At 37.0% G+C, this 22,617-nt stretch overlaps 3 protein-coding genes and 1 pseudogene across 3 annotated transcripts; 2 read left to right on the top strand and 2 right to left on the bottom strand.

Annotated features, from left to right (window-relative positions):
* Window positions 1-1,063, bottom strand: part of LOC105159614 — a 1,893-nt pseudogene extending 830 nt beyond the window's left edge.
* LOC105159548 (alkaline/neutral invertase CINV2-like) lies at window positions 1,855-4,944 on the bottom strand. The gene is made up of 4 exons (XM_020692673.1): window positions 4,501-4,944; window positions 3,948-4,379; window positions 2,758-3,316; window positions 1,855-2,368 (listed from the first exon to the last, which is right to left on the bottom strand). The coding sequence occupies exons 1-4, from the start codon at window positions 4,918-4,920 to the stop codon at window positions 2,073-2,075; spliced, it is 1,707 nt and encodes a 568-aa protein (XP_020548332.1). The 5' UTR covers window positions 4,921-4,944; the 3' UTR covers window positions 1,855-2,072.
* LOC105159546 (alpha-(1,4)-fucosyltransferase) lies at window positions 13,369-16,471 on the top strand. Its single transcript, XM_011076652.2, has 3 exons — window positions 13,369-14,186; window positions 15,432-15,605; window positions 15,753-16,471. The coding sequence occupies exons 1-3, from the start codon at window positions 13,704-13,706 to the stop codon at window positions 16,317-16,319; spliced, it is 1,224 nt and encodes a 407-aa protein (XP_011074954.1). The 5' UTR covers window positions 13,369-13,703; the 3' UTR covers window positions 16,320-16,471.
* Window positions 16,820-22,403, top strand: LOC105159545 (protein TIC 40, chloroplastic). The gene is made up of 14 exons (XM_011076651.2): window positions 16,820-17,202; window positions 17,914-18,025; window positions 18,198-18,255; window positions 18,363-18,380; window positions 18,536-18,797; window positions 18,987-19,093; window positions 19,172-19,232; window positions 19,640-19,718; window positions 20,349-20,389; window positions 20,888-20,933; window positions 21,217-21,311; window positions 21,521-21,624; window positions 21,754-21,801; window positions 21,918-22,403. Exons 1-14 carry the CDS (start codon window positions 17,001-17,003, stop codon window positions 21,972-21,974), a joined length of 1,290 nt encoding a protein of 429 aa, XP_011074953.1. The 5' UTR covers window positions 16,820-17,000; the 3' UTR covers window positions 21,975-22,403.

Below are 22,617 nucleotides of genomic sequence, written 5' to 3'. Positions count from 1 at the left end.
TTGTGCCGGTGGCAGCTATAATAGCCGGCTCAGCTTGCTGCAACAGCCATTCTATGGTTTCGCCATCAGACTTGTGGCCTAATTCTCTAGTCAGCTGAAAAACGCGGGCAGCGCATAAAGCAGGCATGCGTATGCGCCGCCCACGGCCATCCACCTTTGTATGGCGGTCTTTGGACGGTTTCTTGGCAGCTTTGTTGGTTACAGAATCATTTCTGTTGGCGGTGGTGGGGGTGGAGGAGGAAGAAGAGACGTCTAAGTTTCTTGATTGTTGGGCGGAAATGGAGCCCATGAAGGGGCCATTAGGTGGGGCTAGACCGGACCCAGAACCGGGTTCTTGACTTTGGTGGTACCGGTGAGGAGAAAGCAGCTGTAGGGAGGAGGCCGCTTCATGGTGGCCTGAATTACTACTGTTGCCTTGTTTCTGAGCGGGCAACTCCATAAATTGCATGCTTCTCCGGAGGAGGATTGTATTCTATTACGAGAAAAATTTCTGGCCGCTTCAAACGTTGTCCGAAAGAGTGAGGGTCAGGTGTTTTGTAATAGCGAAGTCTTTAGAGCCATCTGAACAAGTTGGGTGGGGAAGTATTAGTGGGATTTGTTTTTCTATTCACTCTCCTCCTCCTTTGTGGTTGATGCTGTGTGTTTGGAGAGAGAGATTAGGTGTGGGGCTATGGTGGGAACCCATTGAAAAAGCTATAACGAAATAGAGAAGCAGTGGGAGTTAGCTGGGATGGGAATGGGATTGGGGTGATGGGGTCCAAGTGGTGGTGGCAGGTGGGGACTTGGCAGAAAAAGCTGAATGAATGTAGCTGAAGCTGAAGGTCCACTGGTGGGGCCTTCTTAGTAGTAATTACAGAGCAGATGGCTTGCTATTTGTTTTCCGGAAATTACAACCTGATTGGATAATTGAAACTTAGTCATCTGCCCTAAAATTTTTGATCATTAACTTGCTGATCTATTTTGGGAATCGCTCCACCAAAATCAACGAGAAAGGAAACTTACTGCTACATGGAACTTCTCGGAGTTCTTATTTAATTTCACTCTTCGACTTCCCGTATTACTCTATCTTGCGGGCCTGTTAGATTTGCTTTATCTTCATTCTTGCGCTTCTTATTTCAGATTTTTGTCTCAACAGCTTGTTTGTAGTCTCTACGTTTTCTGGTCTCTCTGTTTCTACGCAAGCAACCAGGTCCAGGACTCTTACCACGAATGCAGCTTTAATTGCATAGTATGTGGAGCATTTTCAACATACTTAAGCATAACTCAACTCATGATGAAGCACTCGACTATTTATTACAGTCAAACCGAAATAGCTAGAGCCCATTTCATAAAAGACAAACCCTCCCAAGCAGGCAACAGTGTACAGAATTTATAGACCAGGGACCAATAAGAGAAAGTTATATCACATGAAGAAACAGAGGGACCAATGCGATTGTTAAATGAAGGGGCCGGGTGAGGTGTGGACTTGTGGAGACTGGAGAGGTCAAGAACGAGCAACATGACTCTAATCTCATGAGCCACTTGGACAGGCCTTCCATCTGTACACAACGGGCCATGCCAGCTCTTTCTCTACACAAACCTTACGACTTACCTTCATTTCATTTTTCTTTCTTGCAATTAAGCTCGTCTCGCTTAGTCCACTCTTAGTTAAAAGAAACAAGGTTACCCGGTACGGAGATTTTTTGTGGACTATTAGTAGGTTGTCTGCATAACTAAGTGTCGGCAATTCTGACATTCATTGCCTGAACTCTCAAAAAAATTTTGTGTCTGGGCGAATAGCCGCACAGGGAAGCCCTTGATTGTAAATTTGTAATACCTCAACCCAGATAATAAAAGCTTATAATTCTAAATGCCTTTGAAGAGCTAAACACAAATGATTCCCTCTTATACTCCAAAGACAAATATGCTAATCTTATGAGACTCTAAATGTAAACAAAAACAAAATTTTCATCAAACCTACGTGGAGGAAATTGCAGACAACTGTTCTTTTCAACAACACAAACATGGCGTCTCATGTTGATCAGCTTTCTCTACATTTTCTTTTGCTTTACAGGGTTTGTAAATGAAGCTTGTCAGCAAGTCCATGACGAGGATCTCCTAATAACATGCTTCCTTTGCTTGTCTTCCTCAAGAGAGATCATTCCCAAGTTTGAAGGATCCTCCAACATCATTTTAGCCACAAGATACCCAGCAATGGACCACGTCTGGTACTTCCTAGCTTGCTTACCTATATATCTTCCTAATTTCCCATCATAATATTCAGGCCAGCTATCCTTCAGCAAACGGCTCTCTGCAAGATCAATTGCTTGTCTTGCAATTTGTATGCGTCCAGTTTTTATGCATGCGGCTGTTAGCATCCATAAAAGCACTGCAGTCCACATGTAAACAAATATAGTGAGGGAAAAAAAAATGCATGAGTTGATAAATTAGGACAAAATACATTACAGAATACGGAAAAGATACTGCAAAAGTGTCGGAGATTAGCAGTTTCTGTTTGTGCTAAACTTTTGAAGGAATGTAGTAAAAAGACCACTTGTTTCTGCAGGAGCAAAAAGTAAAGATTACAACCACTATTTGAATGCATCAACGCCTTGATTTTGAAAACAAAAAAGTGTTATTTGTTAGGTACTCTTCAGAATAGTGCAGAAGACTTAATTTGAAGTTCTTCAACCAGAAAAATGATCCAAACTACTTTTTAGTTCTGTAGAGCTCCAAGTAGCAAGAGAGAGCTTTAAATAAAGAGAGTTATGGAAAAACCTGGCCAAGATCCTCCATTATGATAACTCCATCTTGTATTCTTTGGATCACAGCCAGTTACTATTCGCCATTCATGACTTTCAAGTGCTGGATAACATATTTTTAAAGGCATTTCTCCAACCAGCTCCTCCCACCTTGCTTCTATAAGGTCCATAACGGCAGAAGCTTGCTCAGGAGTGGCAAGTGAAGATAAGATAGCAATACAATTACCTAAAGCAAACCATCTAAAATCCATCCGTGCAGGACTAACATTTCCGATAAAGTAACCACCACGCATTGGCATAAAATCAAATACCCAATCAGGGATTGAATCAGGAATTACATTAAATTTATTCACGGCAGTATGAGAATATTCCTCGGTTTTATACCGGTATATGTCATTTAATCGTTGGAAGTCTAGCCAAAAGTAACTTCTCATATGATAACTCAAGGCGTGCAAACGCTTCACTATTCTCTCAATAAACTCTTTTCCTTCTTGATCAGGCTTCAGCATTAACAAAGCAGATCGTAATGCCATAAAGAAGAGTGCTTGGATCTCAATCGGGTAGCCATAAATTCCCTGTCAAATCAAATTGTGGCATAGAATAAATATCAAGGAACACAATGCAAAAGCCAAATAGATATGAAGAGAATATTATAATCTGATACCTACCTGGTCTAAGCCAAAAGATAGAAAACTTAAAGTTCATATTGGTGCAGAATATGTAAATAGAAACATATAGTTTAGGCTATATTAAGTTACGAGGTTGCTTCTGCAGCCAGGCAATGGAACAAACCAGATGTAAATAGACCAAAAATTTGTTTACGTCATCCTTAAACGCAGGGAGAGAAAGGAAGAAGAAGAAAAAGAAGAAAATAAAATTCCATGCAATTTCATTTTACAAATTCAGCCTCCGAGTATCAGCACCAAAACTGCTCTGTACATCATGCAAATTTCCGTCGCAAAATTAATGTAAAAATCTTCCAAGAAGTGCTTCCTTCTATTTGTGGGAGAGCTCATTAAATGCCATTTAGCATTCATGTACTGAAATGCCTCAATAAGCTTCGAATGTATTATTTTCTCCCAAAATGTAATTCATGCAACCATGCATCAGTCCGACTGGTTGAAACAGTGAAGAGCATTAGCCATCGTATGGATAAATAACAACATTAGACACTGTTAGCAAGAGAGAGATAACAAGGTATCTCACCATTCTCCGATCAATCATTGAACAACCATCAGCACATAGCAACGTTGGAAATGTGTCAAATCCTTCTGAGAGACACAAGGCAAGAATAAGTCTCATCCCCTTCTGGCATTCAGGTGTTTCAGCCAGAGATTGGTCTCCGGTAGATTTTGTATATGCACGGAGAAGAATTATCCACCAGAAACCAGAATCAACTGGAGCCACTCTTCCTATCGCACTCTCGCCAAAATCTGCTATAATTGTTTCTGTCTTGCGAATTGGATTGTGAAGAACTTTGAAACTAGCTGACATAACACCCTCACCCAGTTTGAACCTGTCTATTCGTTTTTCCCACCCTTGAAGCTGAAGTGTCTTCAATAGGAAATTTTTAACGATATCAGGCTCACCATTCATTAGAAAAGCCAGCGCACTTGGTACAAAATCTCGAACAAATACCTGAATTCCATGTAAACTACAAATTCAGGAGAGGGTAATAGCACTGTAGCAGCATAGTAATACCATAGTTGCCCAAATATCACTGATTCTCACATGAAGATCATAAACTCATGACTTTTACCTGATCATAGTTTAAGACCTCCTCAGACGCATGATCATCAGCAGCAATTGTGCCAACTGGTTGAGCGCGAAAGTACACCAAGGACCTTCGGAGTGCTTCCCATGCATCTCCAACTATAGGATGTGGCTCGAAAAAACTCCCAGCAGATGGAGGGGTGTCCGGTGTTGACCGTCCAGGTGAGTATGCACTCTCGTAACTTTCTAGACCTCTGTGCAGACCAGTTGTTAACTCGCTAAGTGACCTCTCATCAAATGATCTCTTTCTCTCCATCTTTAATCTGGGCTTATCAAGTAGCTTTGAGAGATCATGGTCATCCATTTCAGAGATTGAGCAACGGGAACTCACATATTTAAGTCCAATCTCTTTTCCAGCATCTATTTCCCGCCTCATACCATCTGCAATAACCTTAACACCATCCATAATCTGTACCCAATTTCAATACAAGTACCCTCTGTATCACAAGAAAGTTTTCACTATAAGACGAAAATGCATATACAATAGACACACGAGCACATACATTGGGTAAATATGTGTAGTGTGCTAACACACCTAATCAGTCAGTGTTGTATATATATATATATATATATATATATATATAAAAATATATATATATATATATATATATATATATATATATATATATATATATATATATATATATAAAACGATGTCTTTCTATAGCAAACTGGTAAATGCCCAATCTACAAAGAGTAGATGAGTGACTAATTAACATGAATTTCTATTCATAAATCAACTGAAACACATAAATAAAAAAATGTCTAGCATATCATACTGTCACAGGTATCCAGCATAACTATTCTCTTTGAGCCGGAAAGGGAGAAGAGAGACCAATATACAACATTGTAGGCATCCACACATACTCACGAGATCATCCAACTCAACAGAAAGTAGAAAATCCTACCTGCACTTGACAATATGGAAATTCTAGGTAAGAAATAATTGGTTTGTAAAACAATGAATTGTGGAGTTGAAGCATGTTTATAGGCCCATGAGATCAAAAGAGCGGGATCGCATCGCGAATTCGGAAATGATAATATAAAGATTGAATTTTTGAAGGCGATGGGAAATACATTATAAATAATACAAAGGAATAGGAGAGAAGAGAAAACAAGGAATGTAATGTAAGTAAGAAGGGATTGAGAGAGGTCGAAGATATGCAATGGACGGCATTGGCTGGGGCCACCGCCCAAACAAGAGTTGCAGTGAGTCTGTGTGAGAAATAAGAAGAATGAGTGACATTGGCTGCTCACCGCTCACGCTTGCATCATTTTTTTTAATTCAACATAATATTTATAATTTTTTAAATTAAAAATATATATATACCTATACTTTACTCTTTATTTTATTAATATTCTCCGCCAGCTTTTTACAGCATCCATCCGTCCACAACTAATTAAACTAAACCAACACTTTTTATATATTATCTGAATCAATTTCCTAATTTATTTTTATACCTACCTACCTACTTTTCCTCTTTCTATGATTTCAATAATTAAAGACAATATATATATATATATAATTAAAGATAAATTTTGCAAGAAGACTCGGTCAAAATAAATAATTTGATTACATGAATTCGAGTTTGGAGAGCATATATATTTATATATGTTTTGGTAGAGGTACATTAGTGATGTGGTCGAGGGAAATAGGAATTTTGCCCACTATATAATTGTGCATCATTTGAAATCAATGCTGATTTTAAAATAGTTTTTTATACGTATGAGAGATCAAATCAATAAATAGTCTTCCCTTCATTAAAAATAATATTTTAAATATTTATAGTGATGTTGGAAATTATGTAATGTGATAAGGTGTATGTGTTTATTGTATGACTTGTATGTAATTTTTTTTTTTATCCTTGTAAATAAATAAATACATCAATTAGAGTGATGGGATATTAAGGAGCCCATTAATTAAACACACATTGCACAAATTAACCAATTAATTCTAATTAATAAATCTCTATACTTTTGCTTTATAATTAATACATTGGGGGCGGGATGGGGCGGGGCTGAGGAGGCTGATCACAGTAATACACAATCACCTCCATGGCCCATGCACCGCAATACATAAATATAAATTGATGATCCGGTCCGATGGGGTTATAAAGTCCATGCACGCAACTGAAAACCTTAAACTTGTGTGAATCAGACACCAAAATCACTACTGCACGGGCAAAATTTTTTTATGTACCGTTAAAAAAGGTTATTTTTATCTTTTGTACCACAATTGTTGTGGGTTTGAATTTTATATCATTAAATCAAAAAATAAATTTTTTTGGTCTCATAAAGTCATGTGCGGCGCACATGACTGTTATGCTCCGTTAACTAACATTAACCTCACCATTTTGGAGGGAAATGGCACGTGATGCTGCGAAAAATGAGGAAAAATTGGCATAAGTTAGGGCTTCCAAAATCCCAACCATCAGCTTCAGGTTGACTGACTACTTCAGGTTGGCTTACTGGGGGCAATCTTCATTCACAATCACCTCATTTTGTTGTACATGTGCTGTTACATGTAGTTCAGTTGTTGCAGCCTGCTCAAACACATCATCGATTAGGAATTTTTCAGCAAATTTCTTCCACTTATAACCTTTTGTGTTGTGTCCTACTTGATAAAAGAATTTGCATATCATTTTTCCTCTTTGCCTTGGCAATTTGTAGATTGCAGTTGCAGGTCTTTTGCCCCTCCAAACCTCGTCTGGTTCCAATCTCCTTGCCCTTGCAGGCCTCCCTTTTTTTCCTCCCAAAATTCGGAGACACAGGTGGAAAGTGACTAGCTTTTTCCCACATTTCTAATCCATCTAGAAGTATGATTGCTAGTGCATATACCTTGCAGAAAGTGTCAACATGATAACACTCGTGTACAAATTCATCAGGATCCAACACTTGTATAGATATTGCACTCATTGCATAGTTGCATAAGATACATATAAAATCCTGTGGTTTACAAGAACAAGTCTTTTCCTTCAAGTCAATTGTGTATCTTGCACCATCAAAAAATTGTATCTCATAATGTATGTCTTCAGACTTCACTAGGATACAATCTGCTACTTTTTTCAAATCATTATCCATAATATTTTTTTTATCTTTGGGCATAATTTACTGTCTTCCCACAACCTCTCAGCCCTATCCCTAAGCTGTTGCATTGTAGTCATTACATACTCCCTTATCCACTCCAACATTGTCAGACTTCGAGTACGTACCGAAATGACTTTTTGACAATTCTGAGTCTAGCTTGTCTTGCAACCACTCAAGCCATCTTACATCTAAATTAGCTATGTCTTGCATTATTTTTTAAAATTGACTGCCTATAGTAGTCTTTGTTGCCTTCCATAAGGCCTTCTTGTAGCCCGACCCCTTGAATCCAGCAGTTTTCATGTTACCATGAAGATGTCGCATGCAAAATCTATTTTCTACACCAGGAAGAACCTTTTCAAATGCTGGTAAGAGGTGCTTTTGTTTGTTTGAAATGAATGTGTTGGTGTCATCCCTTACAATGTTCAAATCTTCTTTTAATAATGTTAGATACCATTCTTAATTGTCTTTGTTTTCACTTATAACTACTGCATATATAAGTGGAAATTGGTCATTATTTGGGTTGACACTTATTGCCATGAGTAGGACACCCCTATCAGGGCCCTTTAAATGGCAACCATTAACATTTATTAATGGCCTGCACCCGCTCAAGAATCCATTCTTTACTGCTGCAAAACACACATAAAACCTTTTAAATTTTTTCTTGCTTGTTGCATCAGCATCTTCTAGGTTCATGATTATTGTTGAGCCTGGATTCTTGTTTCTCAAAGCGCCAGCATAATCCCACATTTTTTCACATTGCTCAGCGTCATCCCCTTGTATTTTTTGCAAACATCTTCTTTTTGTCGTGTATGTCTGTCCCCTAGACACATTGCAGTTTAGCTGTCTGATTACAACTTGTCTGAAACCTTTCGCACTTCTATTGAGATCAAATCTAAATGTCTCCACATACTTTTGCAATAGCCAATTTATCCTCACGTTCTTCACATTGAAACTGACCCCATAATTATAGACATGATTGCACTCCTTGATCTGAAATCCCAATTCATCTCTTATCTTCAGTGCATTAATATGACATGAAAACCCGACGACCCTACATCTTGCATAAATCCTCCTTTTGTGATTCTTATTATCACAAGATTTCTTCTTGTCATAATGTCATGAGAATTGACAACCTCCCGAAATTCTTTTTTGTGACTAAATTTCAGTCTCAATGCAAATCTAGGATCAAATTTGTCATCGGGACAGAAAACTTGCGCCTTCCAAACATTATCATCATCGTTGTTCTTTTGATTATCAAATTCATCTACTCTATCACCATCGGTATGATCATCACTATCAAACCGCATCTCATCTTCAAAACCATCTTGCAATATATCAGCTCACTTTGCTTCCTTTCTCTACATTCTCATCAAAACACTCATCATCCTTATCATAATCAACACTTTCATCTCCATCGAATAAATCATCATTAGAATCAGTAACCCATTCTTCAGTTTATCTCATATCTTCTTCATCCATATTCCAATTAATAAGCAAGTCATATTTACCTGCAAATATAAATAATAGCACCAGTCAACTATCAATAGACACAAATAATTAAATTAAAAAGAAGGAGGCAATTGCACAATAAGATTCTCCAATACACCCAACATGTGGGCTACCCCTCCTTTAATTTATTTGGCATGTTCTCTCAACAATACCCGATAAATAAATTAAAAAAAAAAAAACACCCAACATTATATAGTAGGGGACCACATTGCATATTGCGTGCTTCAAAGTTCAAACAATAAACAAAGCATACTCATCATCCTCAAAATCTACATTACCAACTCCTACTTCAAAACCACACAAAATACAACAACATCAAGAGCCCAACAACTTAGAGAAGTTTAAAAGAAGAAAAAAAAAAAATCACCATAATCGGACACACCACCCGACACCAATGAAGCCGGTCGAAGGATGGGCATCAACGCCATTTATTCGAATCAACCATGAAAACCAATTTCCCCCCTCTCAGATTCAGATTCTCAATCAGACATTTTGGTTAATTTTCAGATTCAGATTCTAATTTTGAGGCTAGGGTTTTCAAAGGGGAAATTCCTTCGTTGGCGGTGTGAAAGGGTGTTCAGCAAGTTTTGCCCTTTTTTTAGTCTTTAGAAGTCAACAACCTCTATGCACGTGACTTAAAGGGATTTAACGGCCGTTAAGGCCCATGTGCATGGCACATGGGCTCTGCCGTTAAGTTGGGACAAAAAAGGTTTGTTTTTAGATTTAATGATACCAAAACTCAAATCCGCAATAATTATAATATCAAAAATAAAATAATATTTTTTAATGATACCAAAAAAGATTTTGGCCGCACTTTGGCATACATTAACAAACACATACATCCATTCATTAATTCATTTTCTATATATACATATGTACATATATAATAGTGTATGTTACTTGTGGGTAACAAAAACACACCATTCTCATGATATACATATATCCATCCATCAATACCCTCTAATTCACTCATCATCGCCATTCTGAATTATTCAACTATTAATATATTAGAAATTATTAATACAACGGCACGAAGTTTACAAAAGCTACAACTTACATACACACTTACATACTTACTGTACATATATACTTGCATGCATGCTGCACAAATTATTAATGAACACTACTCCTAGCTACTGCATGCAATTAATTATATATATATATATATATATTAATTTGATGAGACGGACGCGCGTACCTAGCTAGCTACTAATTTATTAGTTAATCACGTAGCAAAAGCTACTTGGATAAAATTGCATCAATGAGGCGTCGGAACGTTGGCTCATCGCAAGGAAGAGTGATTCCGGTAGTAGTTGTAGTAGTAGTAGTATTATGATGATCAAATCCATACTCCTCCGCTGCCCTATCAAGAAGCTGCTGAAACAATGGATTCTTCAACAACGATAAGGGCACAACAAATCTTGTCATTTCACTACCCACATACACCACAAAATGCCCTCTTGGTGCAATTTTCCTGCCATCACCTTCTGCTGCTGCTGATCTCTTCTTACCCATTACTATATATACTACCTAGCTGCTACTTAATATAATTCTGCTGCACCAATATGCATGTACTACTAGACAACAAATTTAAATATATATACTACTGATTGATGATGAATATATATAGATATATATATAGAGAGAGAGAGAGAGGATGGCCGTATCTATTATATGTGGATCGGAGGGGTTATTGCATCCAAGTGATATGATCATACTGAAGGGAGATAGCAATGCATCTCTCTCTCTATATATAGAGGGCTTCAAGGGTGGGCTGCATGCCCCCGCTTTAATTATATATATATATAAATGTGGTGTGTATAATTATTGGTCAATATTCTTGGGATATTATAGTTGATGGTGATGTGGGCGCAGACATGTTGTCTGCACTTGCTCTGCTCATCTATAGCGTGGTTCATCCAATTAGCTAGAGATTATAATTTCTGGATGCAAGTCCAACAAACTGCCACTCACAATCAATTAATATATGCATGGCAAGGGCCAATTAGGTCCACACAACATTAATAACTGAAACTAGCTAGCTACAAGATGATCCCTTTTGTTGTAGCATGCAGGATGTGCATGGATATTGGATATTCTTGCCACTAGCTACATCTGCAGTTGTTGAGTTCGTGCAGCCCATATCAACATGAGTAGTGCACATGGGAAAGCTCCAAGGAGTTTTGCTGCAGCCTGCCATCCTCGTTCTCATCATTCTACCACGTTCATCACAAAAACCACTTTCATCTTCCATACTTGTATACTACTCTTGTATTCTCTTTTCCGTTGGCCACTACATCTCCACTACGTTTCAGAATCCAAACAATTGCCATTTTGGATGAACCTTATAAAATCAAAGCCCTGCCACTCTACTATCAAATAATTCCAAGTTTTTACTTGTTTGAAAATTTTTGCATCACCTTACAACTGTTTTACCAAGAATTGCCAGAAGAAACATACTGTATTAATTGTTTAAAATTCTATGATAGCAGGTGCTTAGGCCTATAAAATACTTGTAATATGATGTTAATTATTCAAGTAAATAAATTTAAAAGTATAAATTAAAAGATACTCTCCTCTTTCTTCCTCAAAACTATAGAAATACATTTGAATCCATCAACACATTCTATCCCATACTGAAATGACATAAATTTGGGACAACAACGTGAGTTTTCGTATATAATAACATGTTACCTCAATTTGAGCTTTGTACATAATCTTTTTTCAGCAACTTCACCTACATTCAATATCTTGGCTTGTCTTTTTTAATTTTAATTTACATCAACATCAGTTGAATCTAAATTAATTATATATTTATACTATATAATTCATAGTAACAACACCAACCAATTTACACTATAGGAGGGACTTAGATCTAATAGCATTATTTCAAGGCACAAGTATATGTAAAGAAACGAGCAAAATATTTTGAAACTCTCTCTTCTTTGAATTCTCATTAACTTGAAATTGAAAATTCTTCCATCACTTTCTGTGTTTGGACGTCTCTGTTAGAAAGCCCAAAAAGGGCATAGCTTTAAATTTTGTGGGAGGAAAGAAATTTGCAAACTTTATTATTTTTCTTATCCGAGGAAGCTCACAGTAATTGCATTACATATGCAACTTCATTCTTATTTTTACTCGTCGTGGCAACACTCGGTCCCCACACACATATAAAAAAATTACACTCTGAGATGAAGAGAAAACATTACAATTACTATTTTTGCCCGAAAAAATAAATTAAAGAGTAGATTTAGATATTCAAAAATTGATACGATAATTTTTTTTTAATAGTTGATGCGTATAGGAGTCCAGCAATACAACAACTTTTTTGCTAAAATTTAAAATCAAAGGAGGAACTAACCTGCAAAACAAAGATTAACAGTTTGATACTTAAGTCAGTAATGATTTTACTAAATAAATAAAGGAAAACTCTAGAAATATGATATTAATGATCGAATATGATGGTGAAGTGATAAAATTTGTGGGGGGAGCAAAAAAAAAGTAGCTAGGAACCGAGTGTGGAAGAGAGTGAGAGTATAAGATCTTGTATTTCCACCATAATTGCACAAAGACCTCTTTTTATAAACTATTGTAGAGCAAGATCCAAAAAATAGTTGGAGCAAATAATACGTTGTCAAAAAGTTGCAACTGTTAATTAAATAATTAAAAAAATAGTTCATTATTTAGACTTATCGAAAGAGTTTTGGTCATTTAAAGAGGTCTTACCAGCTCTACCCAAGAATTCGGGAATTGGTTGATCTGTTGCTTGAAGAGTTTATTTTCGATCGGATTATTTGAAATTAGTTAAAGGTTTTTTAGTATGACATGTCATAAGATATCAGCAATCTACGTAACGTGTCATTCTATTGTAGGCTAATTCACCTTGCTAGATTGGGTTTGTTTTCTAAGTCTGTTAGGTTAATAAGAATACAACATATTGGTCCTATTCTTAATTTTCCATCAATACTTAACAAAAAAAGTCATGCTCAGCGTACGTGGCATTAAGTTGGGTGGGGGTGACGTGAGGCTTCAAGTCATTTGGAATAAGTTATGAGACTCTTATTCTTATTTTACTAGGATACACAATTAGATTACAATTCATCTAGTCTAAAATATAAAAAGATTTTATAACTTCTGGAGTATAATAATAATAACTTAAAAATACTTTTGCACATTATTCCACTTCCTTAGAAACAAAGACATGACTCTTTTTTCTTTTATTTTTATTGTTTGTCCAATCTCCATCTATCTTCTTTGTTTTTGGGGTGTAGTATGTAGAATTTTCCGTTGTCAAGACCACATAACAACTCAGACTGAATCCGCTGTACAAGGAAAGCACAACTCCTGGTTTTTGTGTTGACATTACCACCAACCGTCGTTTCGCTACAACCTAATTGAAAAAACACTCATTCCCATCCACCAACCATCCTAATCAGATTCATCTCTACCAAAACCATGAAAATTATTATTAGTATGTAGAAAAGAAAATCTCTGCGTCTGCGGTATTTCTCCTTTCTCTTTCACCTACTCAGCCAGACAGAGAGAGACAAAGGAGACACTCCGATTCAAACAATTTCTTGAATTCTTCTCATTATGCAATTGAAACCCATCAACACCTTTGCAATAACACTCATGTTAGGCTTTGTACTCATCATCCTCTTCCTAACAGGCTTTCTTCAACTCCCATCTCCCACTTCCTCAATCCCATCACCCAAAGACTCGCTCTTTTTGACCCTCTCAAAATCCGGTGCACCCCAACCCTTCAAAGACTTATTCAAAGCATTCACCAACTGGGATTCCCAAGTGGGCTGTGCCCAGTTCAGGGAGAAACACGGAGATTTGTTGGGAAATGGGTCAAAGATCTCATCTTTGCAGAATGCTGATGGTGAAATCCAGTGTGGTGACTTACAGATGAACCACGTCAGTGTTCTGGTCAAAGGGTGGACTTGGATTCCTGATAATATGGATAATTTGTATAGCTGTCGGTGTGGGTTGAGCTGTTTATGGACTAAATCTTCTGTTCTTGCTGATAAGCCCGACGCCCTATTGTTCGAAACCACCACTCCCCCATTTCAGGTAATTACTTCCTTCACTTTTCCCAACTTAATTGATTCTGTTTATTTTTGAGAAATCTGTATTTCAGGGTTTCTGCAATCTTTGTTGTATGGTTTGCCTTTCCTTTATTTCTGCGAGAGCAATGTGCAATTTTAGCATACTCTGTGTTTCGATTGTTGTACCTCGATGTGGCGGTCCGTAGCTTCATCAGTTCCCTAGTGTATGGTTTTAACCTTGCAGCAAAACAACGTACATTTGTGTCATCAATTAGTACATTAAGATGGTATGCACTTAAGATGATAATTTAGAACGGCTCCCAGTAAAAGTGAATAACTTGATTCAGAAACTTGCAGTTGAGCTTGTAGAAATGCTTTGAGAGAGTAAAGATTGCTGTCTATGTGGTTTCTTCAAATGCATGGCATGCTTGCCAGAAATTGTGTAGTTAGAACTTCTCTGGTAAAAGAAAAGGAAAGAGGATCTGTTCCATGTGAAGCTCAAGCTCTCAGCAGGATCAATATCTAAAACCAACTAGAATTCACATCGCTGTCAATGATGTAACACAATATCTTTTATTGCATAACGGATAGCTGGGCAATATCTTTTTAGCCGCCTCTGTTATTGAATTAAGATCAGGTTAGCTATACTTTTTCTAAGTTGAACTGAACCTATCACAGATCAGATAGGGCCCTGGAACTAGTGGAATTGAACTATCTCATGACTCTCTATTCCAAGGTTTCTATGGTAAACCACTCGCCATAATTAGCCTTTATCGCCAATAGACCTCCTTCTGTGATATGCTGTAGACGGTTCCTAAGGAGCAGTTAAGCAGGACAAAACAGAAAGAATAGGTGAATACAAGCCTTATCACATTGGCATCATTACACCAGTACTTGGTGTCAACACTGAGCCATATATTTTGTGTAAATCATACTCCTTCTGTCGAGCAGACACCTTATGTGATTTTTATTGGCAGGAGTAAGAAAATAAATAAATTCCTTGTACAGGGATCACAAACTTATGAGTTGCAGGAAATTTTTGGAATCAAGATTTTCAGTATTTATTTGTTTCAAGTTCCTGTTTGTTGAACTTTTCTATGAAAGAAAATTTCTGCATTAGCGCATCTGGCTACTTTCTTTATTACAACAGGTATATTCTTCATGGTCAAGTAAATGAGGCACCATATTCTTGCTGTGTGCTGACCATGCCCTCTCACAGCGAGCTTTTCATTTAGCTTCATGATACTCAATGTTATGTTTACTTTGGTAGAGACGGGATGGCGATCCACTTCGTGTATATATGGATCTTGAAGCTGGTAGAAAGAGGTTGGGCTATGAGGACATTTTCATCAGTTATCATGCTAAGGACGATGTCCAGTCAACTTATGCTGGAGCCCTCTTCCATAACAACCGAAATTACCATATAAGTTCCATTAAAAACAATGTAAGTGTGTTGCATGTCCCACGCCATCTTTTACGTGTTGATTGTTTTTATCTAATATTTGACTTAGTCATTATACATTATATTGAGTTCATTTCTGCCTTTCGTGGATATCGAAACTGAAATTGATAAAAATACTTGTATTTTAAGGATACTCTTGTTTATTGGTCTTCATCACGGTGCTTACCTCAAAGGAACCAACTCGCCAGAAAGCTACTGAGCTTGCTACCACATCACTCCTTTGGCAAGTGCTTGAACAATGTAGGAGGGCTCGACAGGGCACTCTCCCTATACCCCGAGTGTGTGAAGGATCCTAATGAAGCACCTAAATGGTGGGACCATCTGCACTGTGCCATGTCCCATTATAAGTTCGTCCTCGCAATCGAAAACACTATGACAGAGAGCTATGTTACGGAGAAACTCTTTTACGCTCTAGATTCTGGAGCAGTTCCCATATATTTTGGCGCCCCAAACGTCTGGGATTTTGTACCTCCCCACTCAATAATAGACGGAACACAATTCAGTTCCATGGAGCAACTGGCTTCTTACATCAAGTCTTTGGCAAGTGATCCTGTTGCTTACGCAGAGTATCATGCCTGGAGGAGATGTGGTGTTTTAGGTAATTATGGGAAGACTCGTGCAGCTAGCCTAGACACGTTGCCTTGCCGGCTGTGTGAAGCTGTGAGCAGAAGAAACGGGAGAGAGGCAAAAACATAGAAAACCAGCTCTTGTTGTTGGCAGTGCTATATGTTGATTTTGTTATTAATTTTGTGTCCCATTAAATTGAATGACAGTACATATAAGCACTGAGAGTGAGATGTAGAATCACTTCAACACTGAAAAATCAATCATACAAAAATTTTGCATCACATCACAGACGATAAAGAGAAAAGTATAAATTGAATTAGTCATATTCTAGAAGAATGAATATATTTATATTGCCAAAAACTGAATCAAGGACGGCCAAGTTAAAAACTAAGCCTAAATTGGCATTTTAAGTATTGTAGTTATGTAGTTATTAAAATGCCATACCCAAACATATAGCATATAAAATACACTTTAGCCATGAATTAATTGATCAACAAAATTTTAATCTAAAAAATTATGATTTAGCAACTTTCAACAAGTTAAAAATTATTAAATTATGAATTATAATTTTATCATTATTAAAGTTAAAGCCCTTAAACTCCAAAAAATTAATTTGGGGCTACAAGTACGAGGAACCCGCTTAGACGCCCCGCATCCCATCGACAGTCTCGTTGACACTTTTCTGATTTGGATACAGTACAACGCACACTAGGAGTAGGAGCTTCCGTCTCTCGTTTTCTCCTCTTCCTTTCAGTTCTTGGATAACCTGAGCTAAGCACAAATTATTGAGGTGGTTTTTACTGCGCAAAAATGGAGAATCTTGGGCTTGTTTCATCCCCCAAAATTATGTTTGGAGTCTCCTCAAAACCCAGGGACTCAATTTCCAGCACACCGTTTGTGGGTCTTCCAAATTTGCTCAAGAAACCCGGCAAGCATGGCAGAGCCCCCAATTCCACTTCCTCATTTACGGTTCTCTCTTTTTTTAAGGCGCCTAACGCCACCAAAACTATAGGTAAGCTCTTCTAATCTTTCTACGACTCTTATTCAGTTGAGCTCTTTTATGTGTTTGTAGTAAAGATGCAGTCCATTTTCACTGATGTATTCCAATCTCGGATTTGAAGGACTTAGTAAGGTAGTAAATGATTAGACAGGTTGCAGGTTTGTTAATAACCTTTACCGTTGTAGGCAACTTATCAGGCCTACGTGTTGAATCATGAATTGTTCGCACCTTAACTATAAAGAGCTTTATTACTTGGGACTTGGAAGTTGTTCCAAAAACTCAGTAAGGAGTTCAAATTGTGAAACTGAATAGAGTTAGGACAATAAGACTTCACTAAAGTTTGTAACTTATTGCCGTAACCTAACATGGCATGTGCAAAATGAATTATAAATGAAATAGAATTGATACTGTATTATCATTTGTGAAAAGGTGGAAGGATGATTGAGACAAAGCAAAATTATCTCAAAAACTTAAGGAACAGAGAGCTTCTTATGTAACTATAAAGCTCCACTGGTTCTAATCCGGCAATCCAGCAGAAAAATATTCACTTTTGAATAAGTAAATAGGGTATTAGATTATTAAAGAGTAGCATGTACTGGAAGTTAAAATGATGCTTTCATGTTTATTTCCGTCCTTGACTTGCTTCAGCGAATGCCTTACTGCTTTTATGTCGATTTCTTCATCTTGTTTGGCTGTTTATCCTTTTATTTCAATCGTCTATAGTGCCAGAGAAAGTTGCAAGGGATTGTTTTGCCAGCATTGCTTCAGGGGGCCAAGAAACATCATCAGTTGGTGCAAATCCACAGCTTTCTGTGCCGCCGCCTCCTTCTCATGTGTAATAATCTATATTGATGCTTTTCTTGTCTATTTTATTCTTAGCCATTTTGATCACTGCTTACAACTTTTCTTACCTAAAACATGGAATATGATCTTTTTATTGAAGATGGCATGCTGTCTGACTTTTTCTTTGGGCCTCCCTCCCTCCATGTCTCTCTCTCTGAAAATAGGGGCTCACCTCTCTTCTGGATTGGTGTTGGTGTGGGTCTCTCAGCACTTTTTTCATGGGTGAGTACTCGTGAATTGCTTGTTCTTTTCCTAGAAGTTATATACCTATGCTTGCAACTTGTTGGTCGATCTTAAACTTTTCACTGACTATTTATGTTACCTTTCAGGTGGCTGGTAGAGCAAAGGTGAGTTACTTTCTAAAAGTTGTCCAGACCATCCAGAAGTCGGTGTACCTTCTTATGAGATCATATGCAATGCACTTTGTATGCTGCAACAGGCTTTAATAAACTGCAGTTGCTTTTCATGTCTCTGATGTTTCAACAAAATCTCATTATTACAGAAATATGCAATGGAACAAGCTTTTAAGACCTTCACACAACAGATGAATGCTCAGAATAACCCATTTGGTAATGCTTCCTTTTCACCTGGATCACCCTTCCCATTTCCTCCAGCCACAACTCCAGCATCAGATTCATCTAGGACATCTACACCTGTGGCATCTCAACATGCAACTGTTGATGTGCCTGCAACTAAAGTGGAGGACCCTCCATCCATATCTGTCAAAGATAAAGTAGAAACAGAGAAGAAACCAAAGAAATATGGTATTTCACAACCGCTTAGTGTCTCTAATCTGTAAATTACTTGTCTTACTGTCAAAATTATATGCAACCATGTGTTAATACTTATGGAAAGATGAATTAAATTGTGTCATCACTCTTCTTGGTGAGTCCTCCATCATTATGATCCTGAGTTCTTACAAACACTTGGTAGCTGAAAATATTTCTTTGCAGCTTTTGTAGATGTTTCCCCAGATGAAACACTACAGAAGAATGAGTTTGAGAACTACAAAGAATCAATTCATACAGAGACACCTCATGATCCCAAATCTTCTCAGCCAGTAAGAACTCTCATCAGAGGCTTCTCTTCTACCTTAAATAGCATTATCATTATTTAATTATTTGAACATCGCGAAAAGGTTTCTCAAAATGGCACGGCTACAAAGCAGGGAACAGGTGCTTCAGCAGGCCCCTCCACCAGTAAGTTTGGAAGTCATTTCCTGCACGTAGATATGTGTTTACAACAACTTACTGAGATGTCAAATCATAATTGGACTTTTCAAAATTCAAAAGATTAAGGAGATGTTTTATCTATCATCACTCCCTACAAAAAGATTAGTCTTGGAAACAAAAGCTCCTATACTTATGTCAAATTTTATTTTGATCTTGTTCTACAGCAACTGAACATTTTCATTCAATCTTGGATATTCTTCATTGATGTTGGCATTGGACTCTGCACATTGCTGATATTTATCATGGTTCTAATAGGTTTTCCCTTGCTGATCATATTTGCAAATACGTTTTCTCCCATTCTCTTGGAGGAGGTTTATTTATTTTGTAAGTTCTGTTGAAAGAGCCCAAATAAGCTATACACCTTTCATGAACAGGTAAAACTAGCCCTCTCTTGTCAGTGGAAGCTTTGGAGAAAATGATGGAAGATCCAACAGTACAAAAGATGGTTTATCCGTAAGATAGCGTTTATCTTCATATTCTATTCTCAGATGTACTCTTGTAAAATTGTTAAAATTTTTATTTTACATGTATCCCAGGTCAAATGCTAATTCGTCAATTCAAGTATTCAGAGAAACTGGAGATCACTTTGATATCTTTACCCCATGAAAGTGCTGAAATTTAAGACCTTGCAAATGACATACTTAAGAAATCTTATTTACGATGTTACTTGATCAAGCACTTAAATAAATGATGTTGTGTTGAGTTTACATGACCTGGAAAAATGACATACAAAACATCAGCAAAGATGGTTATAAGATTTTGTGTGTCTCTGTCTTTGTTCTATTCCTTGATAACCAATCTTCAATATGTTGTGAATGTCAAAATTCAGCTTTATGATCCTTTCTCATATTCTAAATAAGAATTAGAATGCTTAGTAGAATATTGCTAATAACAAGGCCTCTGGCGTCCTATTCGTTGAAATAAGTAAACCACATTATGTTATATATGATGTGTCTCTCAATTATTAGTGAATTCCCCCAAATACTATTTCTTCACACACACTATTTACCTAGATCATCGATATGCTACCTGTCCTGTGATTATTAAAGTGTGTGAACCTACTTTAAGCTTGTTATGTGGCAGGTACTTGCCAGAGGAGATGAGAAATCCTACCACCTTTAAATGTATGTTCTTTACTCCATTAGATTTCAAGGCATAAGAATGCATAGATTTTCTAGTTCTCTAGAATTTAATTGTATATAAGCTGCATTACTTGCTACACATTTTGTTACGAAAGGGTAAAAGCAAGTATCCATTAGTTTTCTATTTGCAGTGGCTTATCAAATAGAGTAATTTTTACTAACAGAGGCTTACAAAGTCAACAAGTCATTTATGCGTGATTTATCCTATTATTATTAGTAAAACCTAATTTGGTGAACACGACAGAAAGCTGTAAGGAGAATGGAATATTTTCCTGCTCTGCTGGGGACACTGTTTGGGAAATTGCATATTCCTTCTTTCTGAAGCTTCCAATAGCATAATCTTAGACTCACCAATAGCCTTAGATTTCTGAGTCTCTTTCATAATCTTTTTGAAGATGTGCAGTCTCGCTTTTCCTCGTATGATTTGCGTTCTACTCCTAAGTTCTTTTATTATAGTTTCTAATGGCCTTTACACTACAGGGATGCTACAGAATCCACAGTACCGTCAACAACTTCAGGACATGCTGTAAGTATATTTACCATGATCACATGCATGTATTTGGATTTTTGGTGATCGTGAGATGCTCCTCATTAACCAAAAAGTTTGAATTTGTTAATTTCCATGGCAAATTTTGTTAATGTTATGTCACTATGTACATAAATGTATATCACAAAAAGTTATAAAATGAAAAAGTAGCTTATTAGTCGGTCGAATTGTTGATCTGGTGCAATAGATTGACCTCTTTTCAATAGTTCAGAATCTTATACTGTAGTGATTTTAAACTTCTTTTTCTGCTCTATATTCCCAGTAATAACATGGGGGGAAGTCCTGAATGGGACAATCGCATGATGGAATCATTGAAAAATTTTGACCTTAGCAGCCCTGAGATCAAGCAGCAGTTTGGTGAGTGACTGAGTGTTGCAACGTTAATGGCTCTCCATATTTTAATATCATAAATTTCAATTTGGTGCATAATGAATTTTGCATTTGTCTTGAATGTATAATGTATTTTGTCTTGCATTTGTGTTGGTGCATAATGTATTTTTCATAATGGATTTTGTCCAGACTTTACACTTTCATCCTCTTAGTTCCTTCTCTTTTTGTTTATTCAGACCAAATAGGTCTTTCTCCTGAGGAAGTCATTTCTAAAATCATGGCCAACCCCGATGTTGCTATGGCATTCCAAAATCCTAGAGTTCAAGCAGCCATCATGGATGTGAGAAATTTCTTGTTGGTTTCCTTAGTGCTGCCACGAAAAAGATGGCCCATGTTTAATTTTCTTCCATCTGAATACCATGCTTCTTGTTGCTCCACTTGTTAACTTTTTGAAAGTTTTGATTTGCAGTGTTCTCAGAATCCTCTGAGTATTGCCAAGTATCAAAATGACAAAGAGGTAAGATAAAATTAGCTTGAGATCTTTGCAAACTGAAGCAGTCAATGTGTAAGATTTGGTGCAATTAGACTTTGAACATTGAACTAATGCATGGCCATCTTCTCTTTTTGTCTCAGGTTATGGATGTGTTCAATAAAATATCAGAACTCTTCCCAGGGGTAACAGGTTCTTAATTCTCTTTTGCTACTGTAGTAGCAAGTTAAGTGGGTTATGGACGCTCTTTCATTTCCCGGGTAAATGAAACAACCAAATCCCGGTGCATATTTAACGACATTTCTGCCTTATGATATCCACAAAGCTCCTCCGCAATTCTCATGTGTAATCAAGACGACAACGACATCACCGTCCTGCTATATCAATGCATCAGCAAACCCGATATCTGCTTTTTTGTCAAGTTTGAGCAAGATTGCTGTAAACTTTGCCTCTCCGTCCTGCTTATGACATTTTTTGTTTTTTAATCTTGTAGCAATAGTTCTTCCAAGTTTTTTATGTGCTGCAAATTTTGGTAGTTGGTTCATCCATTTGAGGTACTAAACCATGTACTCTCATATACTTGTGCCTTTATGTACAAGCTATTACCTTGTTTATCCGGTTTTTGGTTTAAGATGAATGCTTAGTTTACGTATTGAGTGAATGTGTTTTGTTGCTGTTGATGGTTGATAATATATTTAAGATATATAACATTCTAGAGTTTGTCAGTTAATTTTGAGGGAGATTGCTCGAACATTGTCAATAAAATTTGAACTTGAGATTATGATTTCTCTCCAGTTGGATACATTTACCCTGAAGTGCAAAGTGGGCAGCTAGACATGGCAC

Source organism: Sesamum indicum, linkage group LG3 (genome assembly GCF_000512975.1).
Source record: "Sesamum indicum cultivar Zhongzhi No. 13 linkage group LG3, S_indicum_v1.0, whole genome shotgun sequence".
Taxonomy (NCBI): domain Eukaryota; kingdom Viridiplantae; phylum Streptophyta; class Magnoliopsida; order Lamiales; family Pedaliaceae; genus Sesamum; species Sesamum indicum.
This window is presented reverse-complemented; position numbering and strand designations above follow the sequence as displayed.

Excerpts from the sequence above, each read along its gene's own strand:
- LOC105159548 (XM_020692673.1), bottom strand. The coding sequence starts at position 4,920 with ATGGATGGTGTTAAGGTTATTGCAGATGGTATGAGGCGGGAAATAGAT. Across the intron at positions 4,380-4,500 it reads AGGTCTTAAACTATGATCAG|GTATTTGTTCGAGATTTTGT; the intron begins GTAAAAGTCATG and ends CATGGAATTCAG. Across the intron at positions 3,317-3,947 it reads CAATGATTGATCGGAGAATG|GGAATTTATGGCTACCCGAT; the intron begins GTGAGATACCTT and ends TTGATTTGACAG.
- LOC105159546 (XM_011076652.2), top strand. The coding sequence starts at position 13,704 with ATGCAATTGAAACCCATCAACACCTTTGCAATAACACTCATGTTAGGC. Across the intron at positions 14,187-15,431 it reads CCACCACTCCCCCATTTCAG|AGACGGGATGGCGATCCACT; the intron begins GTAATTACTTCC and ends TTACTTTGGTAG. Across the intron at positions 15,606-15,752 it reads TAAGTTCCATTAAAAACAAT|GATACTCTTGTTTATTGGTC; the intron begins GTAAGTGTGTTG and ends TTGTATTTTAAG.
- LOC105159545 (XM_011076651.2), top strand. The coding sequence starts at position 17,001 with ATGGAGAATCTTGGGCTTGTTTCATCCCCCAAAATTATGTTTGGAGTC. Across the intron at positions 18,026-18,197 it reads CCGCCGCCTCCTTCTCATGT|GGGCTCACCTCTCTTCTGGA; the intron begins GTAATAATCTAT and ends CTCTGAAAATAG. Across the intron at positions 21,802-21,917 it reads AGTATCAAAATGACAAAGAG|GTTATGGATGTGTTCAATAA; the intron begins GTAAGATAAAAT and ends TTTTTGTCTCAG.